This window comes from Mustela erminea, chromosome 4 (assembly GCF_009829155.1).
Source record: "Mustela erminea isolate mMusErm1 chromosome 4, mMusErm1.Pri, whole genome shotgun sequence".
Lineage (NCBI taxonomy): Eukaryota > Metazoa > Chordata > Mammalia > Carnivora > Mustelidae > Mustela > Mustela erminea.
Window position 1 is genome coordinate 121,924,058 of NC_045617.1, and position 15,880 is coordinate 121,939,937.

At 56.5% G+C, this 15,880-nt stretch overlaps 1 protein-coding gene across 7 annotated transcripts; it reads left to right on the plus strand.

Annotated features, from left to right (window-relative positions):
- Positions 1 to 2,033: 2,033 nt before the first annotated feature.
- On the plus strand, positions 2,034 to 15,603 carry EHMT2 (euchromatic histone lysine methyltransferase 2). Of its 7 annotated transcripts, XM_032340797.1 has the most exons (28): positions 2,034 to 2,123; positions 2,770 to 2,836; positions 2,933 to 3,151; positions 3,248 to 3,501; positions 4,383 to 4,467; positions 4,572 to 4,612; positions 4,735 to 4,890; positions 6,472 to 6,612; positions 6,732 to 6,846; positions 7,016 to 7,117; positions 7,345 to 7,493; positions 7,588 to 7,731; positions 7,852 to 8,087; positions 8,166 to 8,348; positions 8,465 to 8,547; positions 8,867 to 8,973; positions 9,075 to 9,197; positions 9,315 to 9,416; positions 10,434 to 10,538; positions 10,648 to 10,802; positions 10,886 to 11,053; positions 11,473 to 11,617; positions 11,978 to 12,055; positions 12,312 to 12,427; positions 12,512 to 12,598; positions 14,363 to 14,441; positions 14,584 to 14,759; positions 15,101 to 15,603. In XM_032340797.1, the coding sequence occupies exons 1-28, from the start codon at positions 2,082 to 2,084 to the stop codon at positions 15,279 to 15,281; spliced, it is 3,639 nt and encodes a 1,212-aa protein (XP_032196688.1). In that variant the 5' UTR covers positions 2,034 to 2,081; the 3' UTR covers positions 15,282 to 15,603. The 7 variants fall into 7 exon arrangements, 5 of the variants coding, with proteins under 5 accessions (XP_032196688.1, XP_032196689.1, XP_032196690.1 ...); XM_032340798.1 differs by lacking the exon at positions 7,016 to 7,117; XM_032340795.1 differs by lacking the exon at positions 2,034 to 2,123 and having other exon boundaries at positions 2,527 to 2,836.
- Positions 15,604 to 15,880: the final 277 nt, after the last annotated feature.

Sequence of the window (15,880 nt, forward strand, 5' to 3'; positions counted from 1 at the left end):
GTAATGGAGAGGGAGAGGATTCTTGAGAAGGCCAAGAGAATATGGGCTCCCAGAGAAAAATTTTCTTCTCTTAGAGGTGCATGGAAATGTGGAGGGAGGGAACGGGTCTTATAGAATGAGAAGAAAAAAAGGAAAATGATTTATTCCTGGTTAAGGCTGCCCAGGGTGAAGTTCTGATATTTCTTAAGGTGGGGGGTGGGTGGGTGGGAGTTGGGAGGGAATTTGGCAGGAGGCAGCTTACTTGCTCCTGCATAGAATAGATCCTTGGGAGAGGGAGTGGTGGGGGAAAGGATTATTGAATCCCAGAAAAGGAAGTGGGGAGACAGTTCTTGCATGCTGGGGGAATGGGACTGTGGGTAAAGGCTCACCGGAACTCTAGGGAGAACCATGTCAGGTGCCAGGTAAGAGAACTTGGGGGTGAGCATCCTGGGTAGATATGGAAAAGTGGGGGACGATAGCAAGAAGGATGAATAGTGGTGGGGGTGGGGGGTAGGGCACTTAGATGAGAGGATACAAGGAGGGCTGTTGGGTGGGAGGGAGAGGAGTAGAGACTTATACAGTATTTTTTAAGAAAAAACGTATTTTTTAGGATTTTTTCTGGAGTTTGGGGTTTTAGTTTTTCTGCTTTTGTTTTCCACAAAATAAATAATTAAAAAAAGAAACCCACACACTTTCTTTCCTTTATACTCTGTCTGGCAACTGCATGTGTATGACTATCCCACTCTAGACAACCTCTCTTTATGCCATTTGTTCAATACTCAGCACAGCTCATGCAGGACCCATGCCTGAAGGAGACTTGACAAGAGCAGGAGATTGTGACAAGTGGGCTTCTCTGGCTGGGAACCCTCCCAGTTCTGCAACCTCAGCATCTGGCAGGTATCTCATACTTATGTTCCATGATTGGCGGTGGTGGTAACACACAACTTCCCCCTCTTATTACAAGAGTTTGGTATCAGCCCTGGGGACGAGCTATAAAGGTGATCACTATGCCAAAATTGTAAGCAGGAGGCTATTTTGGGGCATTTATATTATGAGGAAAGGTTTCATGTCCTCCGGAAAGTTTAAAAAAAAAAAAAAAAGGCAAAAACACTATGTTTGGGTTAGGGTATGGAGAAGACTACAAGTCCCACAAAGCTCTGGAATACTGCTTAACCAAAGAGAACTACAGTTCCCAGAAGGCCTTGAAGTGGCCTCAGGTGCCCCATACCCCAACTAAGGGCTTCTATCAAATACTGCGTATGAAATCATACAGGGTTTCTCCAAACTTTGACCAGAATGTAATCCGTAAAGGGATGGTATCCTAAGTAATGCTATCAAGGTTGTATATCTTTGTGTAATATTATTCATACTTACACTGTTAACTGGGCTTATACCCCACTTAGTTCCTGACTATGCTTGTGAGGTGTTTGGCACAAAAAAAGAAAAAAGAAAGAAAGAAAAAAAGGTTAGTAGTGTCACTAGGCAGTAATAACTCTAGGGCCTCTGGGGGCTTACTTGGATCCCTAGTGCCTGTGGTTACGTAACAGGTTCTGCATAAACAGAAAATACTTTAGCCCCAGGTTTTCAAAAGAGGACGCCGATCCAGAAGACATGAAGCACCAAGGTAGAAACAGTCGGGAGTAAAGGTGTTCTCCGCGCGTTCCCACTGGCCCCTTCCTACTCGTTAGTGAAGCCAGGCCAAAACTGAGCCTGAAACATCTGGCGACCCAGAAACCAGAAAGCTCCCAGAGGCGGGAGAAACATAACGTGGGCCAGATTGGAAAGACAGCCGCTGCCGAGAGCAGTGAGGGTCAGACGACACTCCCTTCGTTACCTACAAACTGGCGGGGGACGGAGAAGCCACACCTGAACCCAGGCGTGCCTCACCTTCGACTCCCCGCTGAGCTGACGCCGGGATTAGCAGGAATTCTCCCCTGCAGCCCCCAGTTTAGAACAGCCACTGCCATTCCCGAAGCGGCTCTCGAGGGGAAAATGGCCAGAAAGCGCGTAGTGGCTCCTTTAAGGCTCCTCCTAGCCCTCCCTCCCCCGCCCACGTGACCCGGGGCGGCCGCGCGCCGGCTCGGCCCCCCGCGCAAGCGGCGATGGCGGCGGCGGCGGGAGCTGCAGCGGCGGCGGCCGCCGAGGTGCGGAAGGGGAGGGGGAGAGGCGGGTGCATGCCCGCGCGCGCGCCCGGGGGAAGCGCGCGCCCGTGCAATGCTCCGGGGGTGCAACGGGGCCGGGGGGCCCGGACGGGACCTGCAGCAATCCGGAGGGCCAGCACCGGGGGCGGATGAGGGGACCAGGGGGTGGGAGGTGGGGGGAGTGGGCACGGAGGCACGCGTGCAGCCGCCGGCTGCCCCCGAGTGGGCGGCTGGCGCCGGGGCCCCAGGAGCACGCGCCAGGGGCACGAGGGGCCGTCCACCGGGCTGGGGGGCAGCGGGCGCTGGAGGGGTTGGTGCCCGGGGTCCCCGCGGCCTGGGGGACAAAGGGGGAGCGGCGCGTGCAGCCGGGAGGAGGGGGCGGGGCCGGGGCGCGGAGGCCCCGCCCCCTCCCCCTCCTCTTTTCTCGGCCCCTGAGATGCGGGGTCTACCGAGAGGGAGGGGGCTAATGCGGGCCCGGGGGAGGGGTCGTGCGGCCCCCCCGGGCAGCCGAGGCCGCGGAAGGGGGGGCCCTCATAGAGGAAGAGGTAGGCCCCGGAGCCTACTCTCTCTTCCCAGAGCCCAGGCGTCCTGGGCTCCCCAACTTCCTGCTGGACTGACCAGCCCCCCTATACCTTGTGTCCCCTGCCAGGGGGAGGCCCCTGCTGAGATGGGGGCGCTGGTGCTGGAGAAGGAGCCTAGAGGAGCCACTGAGAGAGGTGAGTGCAGCAGAAATGGGCCCAGTTGGACCTTCACCTCCCCCATCACCGGATTCCCTGAGATCTTAACCCTGAACTTTTTATTTTCCCTTACAGTCCATGGCTCTTTGGGGGACACCCCTCGTAGTGAGGAGACCCTGCCCAAGGCCAGCCCCGACTCCCTGGAGCCTGCTGGGCCCTCATCCCCAGCCTCTGTCACTGTCACCGTTGGCGATGAGGGGGCTGACACCCCTGTAGGAGCCGCACCACTCATTGGGGATGAACCTGAGAATCTGGAGGGAGATGGGGACCTCCATGGGGGTCGCATCCTGCTGGGTGAGAGGCTGGGGAGCCTGGAGGGCTGAGGTGGGGTATTCTCTGAACACTTTCACTCTTATCTTGCCTCTGCCTGCCTGCCTCTCTGTCTTCCAGGCCATGCCACAAAGTCATTCCCCTCTTCCCCCAGCAAGGGGGGTGCCTGTCCCAGCCGGGCCAAGATGTCAATGACAGGGACTGGAAAATCACCCCCATCAGTCCAGAGTTTGGCTATGCGGCTGCTGAGTATGCCGGGGGCCCAGGGGGCAGCCACAGCAGGGACCGAGCCCCCTGTGGCCACACCCAGCCCAGAGGGACAGCCCAAGGTCCACCGAGCCAGAAAAACCATGTCCAAACCAGGAAATGGGCAGGTGAGATTTGTCCGGGAGAGGCGCGGGGGTGGGGAGACTAAAATAATCCGCTATGAACCCCTGTGGTCTTTTTTTTTTTTTTTTTTTTTTTTTTTAGAACGGTTTAGCTAGAGACCTTTCTTCATCCATTCTTGGTTCCACATACTTACTTGGGGGCCACTGTGTGTCAAATTCTGGGCTGGGCTTAATCTGAACAGACAAGTTCCTGTCTTCCTGGAGTTTACAGTTCTTGGGGAGAGGAGAATAGAAAAAAACAAAGGTTAGAGAGTTAATGATATAGTTAACCTCGTAATTATTCTTATGATAATGACTGTCTAAGGAACTTCAAACTCTCTTTTTACCTCAAAGTGGGCCCCAAGGGAGCTTTCTCCTCCCTTTGAAACTGCCCCTGCTTCCTTTTTCAGAGGGTTTCTAAGGGTTTTGATTTTTTTTTTTTTTTTTTTTTTTTACTGTGAATCCCTAAAGGGAAGGAGGTGAGGGAAAGGACAAAAGCCCCAGAATTTCAGAAGCTTTATGACAATGTTTCTGGGGCTCCGGTATCATTTTGTTCTGGGTATGGTTTAGGCAGTTTTGGGCAAAGGTGAACCTTTGTTTTCTCTTCTGTAAAATGGGCAAATAGGGCCTTTTTCTGCGTGCTTGAAGAGGTAAGTGTTAGGTGAGGATATGCTTGACACACTGCCTCTGGGGAGACCAGAGTTGTGATTGCCACATTCTGGTTTATTGGAGCTTCAGACGGCAATTTTGAGGATGTGTCTCGCCCACCCCAGCCTCATCCAGGGCTCCAAGCTAATCCAGAACTACTAAGTGTGTAGAATTACTAAGGTAGTTAATACCTTAGTAGTTAAGTAGAACTACTAAGTATGTTTTCTCTTGGTCCCCAGCCCCCGGTCCCTGAGAAGCGGCCCCCTGAAGTGCAGCATTTCCGCATGAGTGATGATGTACACTCACTGGGGAAGATGACCTCAGGTCAGTCCCACCCCACCCCCACCCACTGGCCCCTGGATAAGACCTGTCCGGAGGGTTTAAGGCCAGGTCTTAACTCCTTTCTCCCCCTCTCTCTTTTCTTCCAGAAGTGGCGAAAAGAAGGAAGCTGAACGCAGGAGGTGGCCTGGTGAGCCTGGAAAGGCAGAAAACAAGGCCTCTCCACCGGGGCAGGGGCTGTATCTTGTACCCAGGGGAAATGGGGGTCGGGTACCAGGTACCAGCAGCTTCCGTTTTTCTGATCTTTCCTAGTCAGAGGAGTTGGGTTCTACGCGGGGTTCGGGAGAAGTGACCATGGAGAAAGGGGGCCCAGGGTCCCTGGAGGAGTGGGAGACAGTGGTGGGGGACGACTTCAGCCTCTACTATGACTCCTACTCTGTGGATGAGCGTGTGGACTCCGACAGCAAGGTGAGAAGGAGCTGGCCTTCCTCTAACTTGCTCCCGGTGTGTGCTCCATCCCAGCCCATCCCCTGCCGCTCCCCAGGGTGGTAACCTCCATCCTGGACTTCGGGTTTACCATCCCATTTTGTTGTTTGTTTGCTTATTCGTTATTTTGCTCTTGGTTTTGTCTCACACGTGTTTGCTTATGCAGTATAATGCTGTTCTGCCTGATGTGCTTTCTATTTAATGTGACATCAGGAAATTTCAGATATGCATAAAAGAATAAGGGCTGAGCTCTCACAAAGCCTCAGCCCACCCCAGAAGTTGTCAGCACACAGCGGCTCTTGACTCAGCTCTTCCTCCCACAGCCCGCCCACCTCCCAGACTGTTGTAAAGTAGCCATCACATCATTTTATCTGGAAATGTTTCCATGTGTATCTCTAAACGTGAGGCCTCTTTCTGAGTTTTAAGATCACAGCTTCACTGTATTCACAACCTCGAAAATGTCCCAGTGACTCCTTAAAACCATCATCCTGCTACCAGGGTTCACATCGCTTCCGTAGTTTCATAAACAGGGTTTTGTCTGTCCAGATTCAAATGCGCTTCATCCACTAGTTTGATCGACATTTGCCTTAGGTCTGTCTTGATGCGTGGGTGCCCCTGGCTTTGAAAAAGAAGCTTTTCTTGTCGTTTACTTGTTGATAGGACCAGGTCACTTGTAATACAGAATTTCTCGCATTTAGGCATTCACTGATTGGGCAGGGACTGACATGTTCCTCTCTGCCCAGTATTTCTTTCTTTTTTTTTTTTTTTTTTTAAGATTTTATTTATTTTATTTATATGCCAGAGAGAGAGAGAGAGCGCACAGGCAGGCAGAGTGGCAGCAGAGGCAGAGGAAGAAGCAGGCTCCCAGCTGAGCAAGGAACCTGATATGGGACTCAATCCCAGGACGCTGGGATCATGACCTGGACCGAAGGCAGCTGCCTAACCAGCTGAGCCACCCAGGTGTCCCATCTGCCCAGTATTTCTTATAAAGCAGATCTAGAAGCACGATCGGCTTTGGGTGGTTTGTTTGTTTTGTTTTTTTTTGTTTTAAGTGGCAAGAAGATCTGATATCTGGTGTGCATGTTTTCCTGTTGCATCACATCAGGAGTTACAGGACATCTCGTCTTTTATTAGTCATATTTAAGATTGGCTGGTGGATTTATGGAATATCATCCTCATCCTCATTGTAAAGTTCCTCCTGAGCCTCTCATCTAGTGTTTTGAGCAGCCACGGGTAGTAGTCTTGCCTACGTGTGAAGACTTCATAGAGTCTTAAACTATGTGCTTGTTTTCTGGTAATTTTTTCCCTTAATTTGTTGCCAAGATTCACACACATTGTGAGTTTTTCTCAGCTGACATTCAGCACTCTTGCCTTCCCTGTCCATGCTCACCTCCGCCAGGGAGCCATCTGGGCTAATAGTAGTAGCCTCTTTGTTTTCTGCTTCATTGTCTGAGTCTTGGGGTTTGGCTCTCTCCTGCCCTGCCTCTCTCCCAAGTTTCCCCCAAAAGGGGTCTGTGGCCTAGAGGTTGCTGTTTCCTCAGACCTGCCTTGCCTTCCTCCCAGTCTGAGGTTGAAGCTCTGGCTGAACAACTGAGTGAGGAAGAAGAAGAAGAGGAGGAGGAGGAGGAAGAGGAAGAAGAAGAGGAGGAGGAGGAAGAGGAAGAAGAAGAGGAAGACGAGGAGTCAGGCAATCAGTCCGACAGGGTAAGGGTGGGAGGCTAGCATCCCAAGGAGTGGGGGGCTGTGGGGCCCGAGATCTGAGTCCTCATGGGGGAGAGGTCATGGGCTGGGGGCCAGGCTCTCTAATTCTTATGCCATCCCAGAGTGGCTCCAGCGGCCGCCGCAAAGCCAAGAAGAAGTGGCGAAAGGACAGCCCATGGGTGAAGCCGTCCAGGAAACGGCGAAAGCGCGAGCCTCCCCGGGCCAAGGAGCCACGAGGTGAGGAGGCTCCTCTGCTTTTGGGTCCCCTCCTCCAGCCCCCTCCCGGCCCCCAGAGAGTGTGCACGAACACACGCTCACGCATGTGCTCACGCACGCATGCCCGCATGTACCCACGCGTCCAGGCACCTGTGAGCTCGCACTCTCACTCTCTCTGTCTCTATGTCAGGAGTGAATGGTGTGGGCTCCTCAGGCCCCAGTGAGTACATGGAGGTCCCTCTGGGGTCCCTGGAGCTGCCCAGCGAGGGGACCCTCTCCCCCAACCACGCGGGTAATTGCCAATTGCCGGGATGGCGAGCCACTAGGGGGCAGGCACCCTCTGGGCTGGAGGGAATGGGGAGGAGGGAGACCCACTGGAGCCCAGGTGTCTGTCCATGGCCAGGCTTTGGGAGTTCTAGAGCATGGAGGGAAAAGCAGGGCGGGGGTGAGAGGCCCCAGCAGGGGTCCCTGTGGGTGATGGGATTGGCCTCCCTCAGCTCCCTTTTCCCTCTGTCCAAGGGGTATCCAATGACACGTCCTCACTGGAGACCGAGCGGGGCTTTGAGGAATTACCGCTGTGCAGCTGCCGCATGGAGGCTCCCAAGATTGACCGTATCAGTGAGCGAGCTGGGCACAAGTGCATGGCCACAGAGAGTGTGGATGGAGAGGTGGGCCTGGGAGCTGCCAGGGGATGTGGCGGTGGTGGTGACCCAGCCCCAGGCCCCAGCCTCATCCTCTCCCTGCCTGTTCACACCGCCACAGCTGTCAGGCTGCAATGCCGCCATCCTCAAGCGGGAGACCATGAGGCCATCCAGCCGCGTGGCACTGATGGTGCTCTGTGAGACCCACCGTGCCCGCATGGTCAAGCACCACTGCTGCCCAGGCTGTGGCTACTTCTGTACAGCGGTGAGTGGCCACTGGCTGTGTGCGGCGGTGTGTGCGGCGGTGTACAGCGGTAAGGGGCAGGCTGGCTCTGTGCCCCACAGGGGAGGGCTGTCCCAGAGTCTGAGCACCTTGTTTCCTCAGGGCACCTTCCTAGAGTGCCACCCCGACTTCCGTGTGGCCCACCGCTTCCACAAGGCCTGTGTGTCCCAGCTGAATGGCATGGTCTTCTGTCCCCACTGTGGGGAGGATGCCTCTGAGGCCCAGGAGGTGACCATCCCCCGGGGGGATGGGGTGACCCCACCAGCTGGCACTGCAGCCCCTGCCCCCCCACCCCTCGCTCAGGATGCCCCTGGGAGAGCAGACACTTCCCAGCCCAGGTACTGGCCTCCCCTTTCCCAACTGTCTGTTCCCTGCCCAGTGCCATGGCCTGTAGACATCAGCTCCTTCTCCTGCAGTGCCCGGATGCGAGGGCATGGGGAGCCCCGGCGCCCACCCTGCGACCCTCTGGCTGACACCATCGACAGCTCGGGGCCCTCCCTGACCCTTCCCAATGGGGGCTGCCTGTCAGCTGTGGGGCTGCCCCCAGGGCCCGGCCGCGAGGCCCTGGAGAAGGCCCTGGTCATCCAGGAGTCTGAGAGGTGAATACAGGGCTGTTCTCGGGCCGGGCGGCTAGGGCTGGGGCTGGAAGGTGGGTCACAGGTACTGAGGGTGATGCTCCTTCTGAGGACCCTACCCCTGTCCCTCACCGTGGCAGGCGGAAGAAACTCCGCTTCCACCCCCGCCAGTTGTACCTGTCCGTGAAGCAGGGGGAGCTACAGAAGGTGATCCTGATGCTGCGTGAGTATTCGGCTCTCGTGTTTGTTCTGCGCACCTCGCCGGAGCAACAGTTACGTACCAGATGCTGAGGGTCCCTGTCCGTCCCTGAATCACTTAGCGTGCAGTGGAGACAGACACACACATAACCTGTGATGGTGGGGACAGTGGTGACAGCGAGCACATGGGTGCTGGGGACAGTGCTGAGTGCGTACATGCGTTCACTCACACCAGCCTTCCCAGTGGAAGCCAGAAGAGGTTGACTAGAGACAAGGCCCCACCCGCTGGCTCTCTCCTTACCGCTTGTCCCTCCCTCCTCCGGTGTGGCGGGCTCTCCCCGCAGTGGACAACCTGGACCCCAACTTCCAGAGCGATCAGCAGAGCAAGCGCACGCCCCTGCACGCGGCTGCCCAGAAGGGCTCCGTGGAGATCTGCCACGTGCTGCTGCAGGTCAGCTCCCATCTGGCCCTCTGCCTCCGGGACCCAGTCCTTGCACCCCTTCCCTTGCGCAGCCCTCCGGGAGCACCAGCCCACGTGCCCCCTCCTTGCAGGCCGGAGCCAACATCAATGCAGTGGACAAGCAGCAGCGGACGCCGCTGATGGAGGCTGTGGTGAACAACCACCTGGAGGCGGCCCGCTACATGGTGCAGCGTGGCGGCTGTGTCTACAGCAAGGTGTGCAGAGCTAGTCCCACCCCTCCAGCCCCCCCCCACCCCCCACCTCCTGGGGCCTTGGGTCAGAGGGTGGGCCGCGGAGCCGGCAAGGCACTCACTGGCCGGCCTCTCCCTCAGGAGGAGGACGGCTCCACCTGCCTGCACCATGCAGCCAAAATTGGGAACTTGGAGATGGTCAGCCTGCTCCTCAGCACGGGACAGGTGGATGTCAACGCCCAGGTCAGTGGCCTGGCTGCCCCACCAGCCAGCCCCCTTCCTCGGGGTCCTGGGCTCAGCTTCAGGCTTCAGGCCCCCAGCCTCCTTTCAGCCTCCACTGACTCCGGCCCTTTCCCTGAATCTCAGCCATGTTCCAGTCTGTCTCTATCTCTTTCTCCCTCCTTGTTTGTATTTTTTCTTTACTTTTCTCTTTCTTGCTTCTTTTTATCAGTTTTCAGAACGAAGAGTTGATGCCTTAATCTCTAGAAACATGCAGATATTCTTTATTACCTCTTAGTTTGTCATATCTTGGGTGTGTTTTGGCCTCATTCTTCAGTCTTTGATTTGTTCGTCGTTTGTCCAGGAGGAGCCCCTTGAATGAGGCTCCTGTGGCTTTTGCTACGATCCAGCAACTTCTGAGAGCATCTTTACCTTTTAGCACGTTTCCTGCCCCAGGCTGAATCTGCCATTTCTCCTATTTTTTTTTTTAATTTTATTTATTTATTTGACAGAGATCACAAGTAGTCAGAGAGGCAGGCGTGGTGGGGGGGGACAGGCTCCCCCCTGAGCAGAGAGCCCAATGTGGGGCTCGATTCCAGGACCCTAGGATCATGACCTGAGCTGAAGCAGAGTTTTTAACCCACTGAGCCATCCAGGCGCCCCTTAGAGACTCTTCTTCCTTTAAATGGAAAATATTTTTTAGAGACTGCAGCCTGTGTGCTGTTGGGTCATCACATTCTAGGACTTTGAGTGGAAAGACCTAGGAAATGTCTGTGTTTAAGAAAGAAAAATTACAACTTTGGACAATAGACACTATCAGTCCCATTTTATAGACCGGGAAACTGAGACCCAGAGAGATGAAGAGACTTACTCAGGGTCCCGCAGCATGTGAGTGGTGGGGCTGAGAGTCCTGCTCTCAGCCTAGCCTTGGAGCCTGTTCTCTAGACCTCACGCTGCTTTGGTAAGCAGGGCTGAGTGCTGGGTGGACCCTGGGCAGGGGACAGTGGCCTCTCAACTTCCTTCCTCTCTCCCCGCCCACAGGACAGTGGGGGGTGGACACCCATCATCTGGGCCGCGGAGCACAAGCACATTGAAGTGATCCGCATGCTGCTGACCCGGGGCGCTGATGTCACGCTCACGGACAACGTGAGAGTTTGGCAGGGGTTAAGGGAGGTGGGGGCTGCCCTGGCCCCCCGGAGGCTGGGTTGTGGGGCTCACGGCTTGGGCCCACCCCCCACCCCTCCCACCTGCATAGGAAGAAAACATCTGCCTGCACTGGGCTTCCTTCACGGGCAGTGCGGCCATCGCCGAGGTCCTCCTCAATGCCCGCTGCGACCTCCACGCAGTCAACTACCACGGGGACACGCCCCTGCACATCGCGGCACGGGAGAGCTACCACGACTGTGTGCTGTGAGCCCCCACCCGCCCCGCACCCTAGCACCCCAGCACAGGCTCCCAGCCCCGGACCCCACAGGCTCCCCATCCCCTCCCAGGTTGTTCCTGTCACGCGGGGCGAACCCGGAGCTGCGGAACAAGGAGGGGGACACGGCGTGGGACCTGACTCCGGAGCGCTCCGATGTGTGGTTTGCCCTGCAGCTCAACCGCAAGCTTCGGCTGGGAGTGGGGAATCGGGCCATCCGCACTGAGAAGATTATATGCCGGTGAGCCTCTGCCCCCTCACCACGCTCTGCCGAACCCTCAGAACATCCCTTGGGCACCACCCCCCCGAACAGGCTCCACTGAATCCTCAGAGCCAGCCCCCAACAGGATGCCAGAGACCGTAAATGAGAATAGAGCTAAATGAGGGTTTCAGAAGAGCTGTGCGCATTTAGTGTTAAGAGGGTGCAGTGCATTAGTGGGGACATACCTGTAGTAGAAAACTATTCCTCAGTTATCTGAAGTCCGGTTTTCATTGGTTGTCCCACAGTTATTTGGCAGTCTTCCTCCCCCTGCCCCGACGAACTCCCAGAACCACCCCCTTCCCTCCCATGGCCCCAGGAACCTCTCAGGCCTGTCCTTGCACCTGGTGGACCCCGCACCCACTCCTCTAGCGCCCCCAGCCCCATCTCCCTTCTGTCAGGGATGTGGCTCGGGGCTATGAGAACGTGCCTATCCCCTGTGTCAATGGCGTGGACGGGGAGCCCTGCCCTGAAGATTACAAGTACATCTCAGAGAACTGCGAGACATCCACCATGAACATCGACCGGAACATCACCCATTTGCAAGTGAGTGGGGGGCCCTGCACCCCCCCCCCCCCCAGAGGGACATCCAGAGCAGCCAGGGCCAGTCGGGAAAGTCGTGGATGAACAAAGGAGCCAGGCTAAAAGGGAACTCGGTATGGGCCTGCATCCATCTGGGAAAAGGGTGCTTTCTTTAGGACATGTGAAGGTATATGGGTTTACAGTAGCCCTGGGACACCCCTGTCAGCAACACCTTGATTCCCCCTCACCCTGGGACCATCAGCACCCACTGTCTGAAGTAACAACCTCAGAGGAAGCATAGTGGTGGGGGGTCAGGGAGCACTGGCTGCTGAGGGGACAAGGCTGCTTCTGAGGGTCGAGCTCATCCCCTGCCTCCTGCCCCAGCACTGCACCTGTGTGGATGACTGCTCCAGCTCCAACTGCCTGTGCGGGCAGCTCAGCATCCGCTGCTGGTATGATAAGGTGCGTGCGCTCCACCTGCTCCCTGCCACCAGTCCCTCCCTCGTGAATAAAGGGGCAGGGCAGGGGTTTGGGGGGGCGCTGCCAGGATGGAGCTGGGGCTATGCCCAGCTATGTGCCAACCAAGGGTGTGGTGCAGGTCCTAGTCTCTGAGCTTGGCACGTGTGGCCTCCCCGAGCCCGTCCTCCCTGTCTGTGGGGTCGGGAGCCGTAGTGGGCACCACATGGAAACTACTTGTCCTTCCCTCCCTCGACCCCAGGACGGGCGGCTGCTCCAGGAATTTAATAAGATCGAGCCCCCACTGATTTTCGAGTGTAACCAAGCGTGCTCCTGCTGGAGAAACTGCAAGAACCGGGTGGTACAGAGTGGCATCAAGTGAGGCCCGCCCTTGCAGCCCACCCTCAGCCCCCCACACCCCACATCCCACCACCTGATGCCATCCTCTCTCCCACCCCCCAGAGTGCGACTGCAGCTCTACCGGACAGCCAAGATGGGCTGGGGGGTCCGCGCCCTGCAGACCATCCCCCAGGGGACCTTCATCTGCGAGTGAGTAGGGGTCAGGGTGGAGCTGCAGCTGCCTGCCAGGTCTCCCTCCGTTCTCCTCCTTGACAGGTCCTGCTCCTTTTCATTGCCCCTCCCTGGCCAGACTGCACCTGCCCCTAGCCTGCCCAGACTGCAGAGCCTCCTGCCACCACCATCATATCACCCCTCCCCTGCCTTTCCAAGTTGGGAGACGGACCTGATTTGAGCTGCACTCTGCCGCTGGGTGTCCATGGCCGAGTTCTTTTTTTTTTTTTTTTTTTTTTTTTTTTTAATTTAACAGACAGAGACCCCAAGTAGGCAGAGAGGCAGGCAGAGAGAGAGATGCAGGGCTCGATCTCAGGACCCTGGGATCATGACCTGAGCCAAAGGCAGAGGCTTTAACCCACTGATCCACCCAGGCACCCCCATGGCCGAGTTCTTAACCTCTTTGAGCCTCATTTCTCTTGTCTGCAAAATTGAGGGGGTAATGCGACCTTTTCGTCCATCTCCACTTTCTTTTCCAACCTCTGTCACCCCCTGTCCGGCTCCTCCCCCATGGCTGGCAGACTTCTAGACCTCCTTTGACCCCATTTCCCATTTAAGGGACCATCCATTTTCTCTTACTTTTTTTTTTTAAGATTTTATTTATTTGAGAAAGAGAACAAGTGGGGTGGGGACAGGGGGAGAAGCAGTCTCCCCGCTGAGCAGGGAGCCCGATGTAGGACTCAATCCCAGGACCCTGGGATCATGACCTGAGCCGAAGGCAGACACCTAACAAGCCACCCTGGCACCCCCATTTCCTCTTTATTGGGTCATCTCTCAACTTTGTGGAGATGGCTGCTTCCTCCTGGACCTCGAGTTCTCCACCATTGGCTTACTGCTCATCCCTGCCAGAATCGGCCTCGGCCCTCACTCTCCTGCTGATGCTGCCTCTCAACAGACCTCCCCTCACCCCGTGTCTTGGTCCTCTCTGGCGTCTGCCACCCCGCCTTGCTCTGGCTCCCGTGATGCTCTCCTCACCTCGGACCCGTCCATCCTTCCTCTTCACCAGCTTCTCTTCCTCTGCTTTCTAAATGTGACTGTCCTTGTCACTAGCTCCTTCCAAGAGTCCATCATGGCCCCTGTAGCTCCACCCCTTCCTGCAGCCCTGCCGTCAGTCCTGTCCTACAGCCTGGCTTCGCCCCCACGTGCTGGGCGCTTCACACCCCTGTGCTAGGTTACCCCTAGTGCACACACCTCCCAGATGCTAAACCCACATGGATTCCCCCCCCCCCAAAAAAAACCAGCTGCCTACATATTCTGGTCCCCTTAACCATAGGGGCTCTCCGTCTCCCTGCTCACTGTCTCTTCCTCCTGCACAGCTCAGGCCTTTCCCTTCACCCCCATGGCTGCTTCTCTAGCTCATCTCCAGCCCACTAGCCCCCAGCTTTCCCCACATGTCCTGGTCCTGCCTGTTGTTCTAGGTATTCAGCAGAGGGGGAGGGCCTGTGTGTCCTCTCCCACACTGGTATCCCCTGTTCTTCCTCCTGCTCTTCGCTTCAGGGGGGAGCTACCCACCTCCCCCATCCCATGATGTCTGATGTCTGATGTCCACTGTCCTCCATGCCCACTCTGCCCTGGCTGCCCACCCGCCCCAGCCATGTCGGTCTGTGGGAGCCATGGACACAGACCAGGGCAGTTGAGAGATCATGGAAGAGGATTCCGTGGGGTTGTGAGGAGGGACAGGGCCTGGAGCTGGCTCCCAGTAACCCCCACTCACCTTCAGAACCACCACCTCCTGCCCCGCAGGTATGTCGGGGAGCTGATCTCTGATGCCGAGGCTGATGTGAGAGAGGATGATTCTTATCTCTTCGACTTAGACAATAAGGTGGGCAGGAGACCCCTTTGTGCCTTAGAGTCAGTCAGCAAATGGGAATGTGGGGAGGAGAGACGGGGGGGGTTTGTTGGGGTGGGGGTTGGCCAGGCAAGCATCATAGTAGACAACTTGAAGGATGCCACCCTCCCCTCAGGATGGAGAGGTGTACTGCATCGATGCCCGTTACTATGGCAACATCAGCCGCTTCATCAACCACCTGTGTGACCCCAACATCATCCCTGTCCGGGTCTTCATGCTGCACCAAGACCTGCGCTTTCCACGCATTGCCTTCTTCAGTTCCCGAGACATCCGGACTGGGGAGGAGCTGGGGTGAGGTGTCTCCAGTGTGTGGCTGGGGTGTGGGACATGCAGTGAGCCCGGGATCAGACACCAAAGGCTGGAGAGTGCCTAGTGTCCAGGCAAGGATTAGAGCCAAGGCTCTCAAGATATCAGTGTAAATGGAGTCCTGAGCCTCCCAGATTTTGATTCAGTAGATTTGGGATGGAGCCCAAGATTCTGCACGTCTGACAAGTCCACAGGCAGGGCCAGTGTGGCGGCTCTGTGCACACAGAAGGGCTAGGAGCCTGTCAGGAGAAGATGGGGGTGGGTGCTTTAGGGCAGGCCAGGGCCACTGGCTCAGGATCCCGTAGCCTCTTGTGCTCCTCTGACAGGTTTGATTATGGTGACCGCTTCTGGGACATCAAAAGCAAATACTTCACTTGTCAGTGTGGCTCTGAGAAATGCAAGCACTCAGCCGAGGCCATCGCCCTGGAACAGAGCCGCCTGGCGCGCCTAGACCCCCACCCCGAGCTGCTGCCTGAGCTTGGCTCCCTGCCCTCCGTCAATCCCTGACAGTGGACCACACATGCACCCCACCCCTGGATGGCCACCAGCCCAGCAGCCCCCTCTGCCACTTGCTGCTCACAGCCCACATCTTGGGGTGCTGCCGTCTTCTCTCCCTGCCCCTTTCACACATTCCTTGGCCAGATTCCCCAGCCAGGCCCTGGAGGTCTGACAGCCCCTCTCTCCCAGAGCTGGTTCCTCCCTGGGAGGGTAACTTCAGGGCTGGCCACTCCCTGTTCCCCATCCTCAGCTGAAGTTTGATGAATTGAAATTGGGCCTCTATGCCAGCTGGTTTCCTTTGTTCTCAATAAATACTGGGTTTGGTAATAAACTGTCTTGATGGTTTTGGGGGGGCTGGGGGGTTTGGTCAAGGAGAAAGCCCACGTGGCTAGAGGGAATGTGGGTCCAAGGGAACGAGCAGGATGGGAAGCCAGCTGGGCAGGTGTGGCTGGTGTGGACACCTCCCTGAGGGGAGGGGAGGGGGGGTTGTGGGGATACCACTGTGGACAGAGTCTAGCAAAGGGCTAAAAGACAAATCTCAACACTTAATCCGGCAGGAGAGTATAGGTGTGAGTCAACTGCAACCGAAGTAATTTGCAAAAAACATG

Bases quoted from the DNA above. Each gene is read 5' to 3' on its own strand.
- EHMT2 (XM_032340795.1), top strand. From the start codon at position 2,557: ATGCGGGGTCTACCGAGAGGGAGGGGGCTAATGCGGGCCCGGGGGAGG. The intron at 2,837-2,932 runs GTGAGTGCAGCA...TTTCCCTTACAG, and splicing joins TAGAGGAGCCACTGAGAGAG to TCCATGGCTCTTTGGGGGAC. The intron at 8,548-8,866 runs GTGAGTATTCGG...CTCTCCCCGCAG, and splicing joins GAAGGTGATCCTGATGCTGC to TGGACAACCTGGACCCCAAC.